The sequence below is a fragment of the Gymnoscopelus braueri genome, assembly GCF_963280865.1.
Source record: "Gymnoscopelus braueri genome assembly, chromosome: 3".
NCBI lineage: Eukaryota > Metazoa > Chordata > Actinopteri > Myctophiformes > Myctophidae > Gymnoscopelus > Gymnoscopelus braueri.
Window position 1 is genome coordinate 43747966 of NC_137612.1, and position 3048 is coordinate 43751013.

A 3048-nucleotide genomic window follows, 5' to 3' on the forward strand; every position below is an offset into this window, starting at 1 on the left:
AGTTCAGAAGTTTTCAAAATGTAGAAAAACATTAGAAAACAGCAGATCTACAAGCTCACAATGCGTCGCATCGTGACACATTGTGAACTTGTAGATCTGCTATTTTCAAATAGTTGAAAAATATATACGACTGAAGTGGTTAATGTTTTGTATTCAGAATCAAAATCTACAAAGTAACTACTAAAAGTAAAAAGTTACAATATTTGCCTCTAAGATGTAGTGGAGTAGAAGTCAAAGTATTGAAAATTGGAAAGTAAATACCTCACAATTGTACTTAAGTACAGTATTTGAGTACTTAGTTACTTTCCACAACTGGATTTAGAAGGCACTTTATAGAATCGGCCTCAGGTCTTAATGGGTTAATTAGTTTTACTCCTCGGTGCGTTGAGTGTTGACCTTTGGCTTTGACCTGGGGTAAAAGGTCATGGTCATGCCCCGTGGGGGCTGATTGGTCACGTTGTGCGTTAGACCGATGTTGTTCAGCGTGCAGCCATCAGGGGGCGTCATCGTGTAGCGGGACAACAGCGTAACCAAAATGGATCGCAGCATAATCTTCGCGATGAACTCGCCGGGACATTTGCGCGTCCCAGTGCTAAACGGCCAGAAGCAATCTTGTTGGTCCTTCTTCTTTTTTCCCTAAAAAAATAAAATGAAATTCAATCAAACGAGAGAGAGAGAGAGAGAGAGAGAGAGAGAGAGAGAGAGAGGCAAAATAAATGTGAAAATAGCAGATCTACAACAGCTCTGCTATTTTCACAATATTTATCTGTGGAACCGAATCAAACCAAATGAAATGCCTCAACTACAATTCCATGTGCTTGTCAGGGTGGGGGGTCCCCAGTTCAAATATGATTATTTTGGGAGGTCCCCACTCCCCAGTTCAAATATGAGTATTTTGGCCCCCCAGATCAAATATGATTATTTTGGGAGGTCTCCAGTTCAAATATTATTTTGGGAGGTCCCCAGTTCAAATATGAGTATTTTTGGGGGGTCCCCAGTTCAAATTAGTGTTTTTGGGGGTCCCCAGTTCAAATATGAGTATTTTGGGGGTCCCCAGTTCATATATGATTATTTTGGGGGTCCCCAGTTCAAATATGATAATGTGGGTGGTCGTGGCCTGAAAAGTTTGAGAACCACTGGTCTAGCATGACAACATTGAACAGACAGACGTACTTTTTTGTCAAAGTTGTCTAGGCTGAATTCGTCAGGTTTGGGAAAAAAGGACCGGGTCTTTAGCATCTGGCCGATGTTCAAAATGACGTTGGTTCCTTTGGCCACCTTGATGCCCTCGATGAGTACTTCATCATGTTCCAGCTTCCTCCGCATGGAGAAGTCAATCACAGGTTTGAACCTCAGGGCCTCCTTGATGAAATTCTCCAGAACCTCCGGTTTCTGTTCGTTAGCCCTTTCTGCTGCCGTCTGGTCACCTGCTGACCACAAGAAGTCCAACATGAGATAGTTGGATGTTGTTTTCTGTGTGATTGTGTGTGAACAATAGGAGGTTGTAATCATGTCAGTCACCTTTCTGCTCGATCTTATCAATCTCCGCCAGGACTTGCTGTTCGACCTCAGGGTGCTCGTTTAGCAACATGAGCATGAAGTAGACAGAGGTAGATACTGTGTCTGGAGCAGCGATCATCATCTCTAACACACACTGTCTGACGTCGTCCGCAGTCAGCTCACCTCTCTCCTGTACACACACACACACACACAACACAATCACAATCAGCTTCATTGCAAAGGTTATTACTAAAGTTTAACTACATTAGTTCTAGTTTTAAACCAAAATGTAAGTACTGTCTCTGTAAGTAGCCTTGGGAACCAACGATTCCAGAGCCATGAGGCCCATAGGTCAGGAGCCTATCTCCTGTTTCTGTAGCGTGAGGCGGCTTGATGTACAAGTACACCCCCTGGACATAATGTACAAGTACACCCCCTGGACATGATGTACAAGTACACGCTACCTGCGCTTTGATCAGTTTGGATGTGAAGTCATCGAATTCAGTTTCCTCAGAAGAAAAGACAATTTGCCTTTTCTTCTCGACCAGGCTCTCAATGGCGTCCTGGAGCTGTTGGCTGACCACACACACACACACACACGCACACACACACAATCAGAACATGCTGGCTTTAATGTCAAATATACAATTTGGGCCTTTAGCAGACACTCTTTACAGTAGAATGCAGAGAGACAGTGTAGTGCCTCAGTAATCTAGGATCACAGGTAAACTAACAACCTAGCATCAGTCCAAACAATATAATATATTTAAAAACAAATCTGTGTGTGTGTGTGTGTGTGTGTGTGTGTGTGTGTGTGTGTGTGTGTGTGTGTGTGTGTGTGTGTGTTGTGTTCTTACATTGCTGTCTGCTGCTTCTTGTAGAACCATCCCACCTTGATAATGATAATGAATTTTATTTATATAGCACCTTTCCAAACAAAGTTATAAAGTGCTGAACAGAGCAAGGTTAAAAATAACAACCTTGAAGAAGCAGCCAGGTTTGATCAGAAGACTCTGAAAGGCGTCCATGTAGTTCTGAATCTTCAGCACAAGATCCTTCTCTGTGGTAGGATGGATGGACAAATATATATAGATATATAGATGGATAGACATAGATAGATACATACCACAACCATGAGAAGTCCATGATTACCGTAATTTCAGCAAGAATATTTGGGCTAATAACATGGCTGACACAATCGTTACAGCACAGCAACGGTTGATAGGTTGAGAGGTTCGAACCAGTAGCGGCTCCAGGATTGACATTTGGGGCGGTGGTGGGCAGACACACAGTAAGGATTTTCTAGTTTTACTTTTTTGGACTCTGGAAAATAGCCGTTCAACAAGCCTTGTGACACTGACACTAAGCCACTCTGACCTACAGGACCTATAGGACTCTGGTCCTACACTGACCGTTGAACTCCACCCTGAGGTACAGCTGGTTGAACATGTCCACCGCGATGCAGCGGAGCAGTATGACCACTTCGACGTTCACGCCGACGTCCACGCCGACCTCCAGGAGGTCCAGATGTTTGGTGGTGCAGATCAC

The 3048-nt window shown here is 43.6% G+C and overlaps 1 protein-coding gene across 1 annotated transcript in view; it reads right to left on the reverse strand.

Moving 5' to 3' along the window:
• Window positions 1-369: 369 nt before the first annotated feature.
• LOC308081957 (aromatase-like) overlaps window positions 370-3048 on the reverse strand; it is a gene marked incomplete at both ends in the record, with an annotated part of 4211 nt that continues 1532 nt past the window's right edge. Inside the window, 5 exons of the mRNA XM_080423572.1 lie at window positions 370-636; window positions 1174-1427; window positions 1522-1690; window positions 2481-2560; window positions 2913-3048. The exon at window positions 2913-3048 is cut by the window's right edge and continues 41 nt beyond it. Coding sequence (XP_080279698.1) covers window positions 370-636; window positions 1174-1427; window positions 1522-1690; window positions 2481-2560; window positions 2913-3048 — 906 coding nt within the window. The remainder of the gene's footprint in view (window positions 637-1173; window positions 1428-1521; window positions 1691-2480; window positions 2561-2912) is intronic.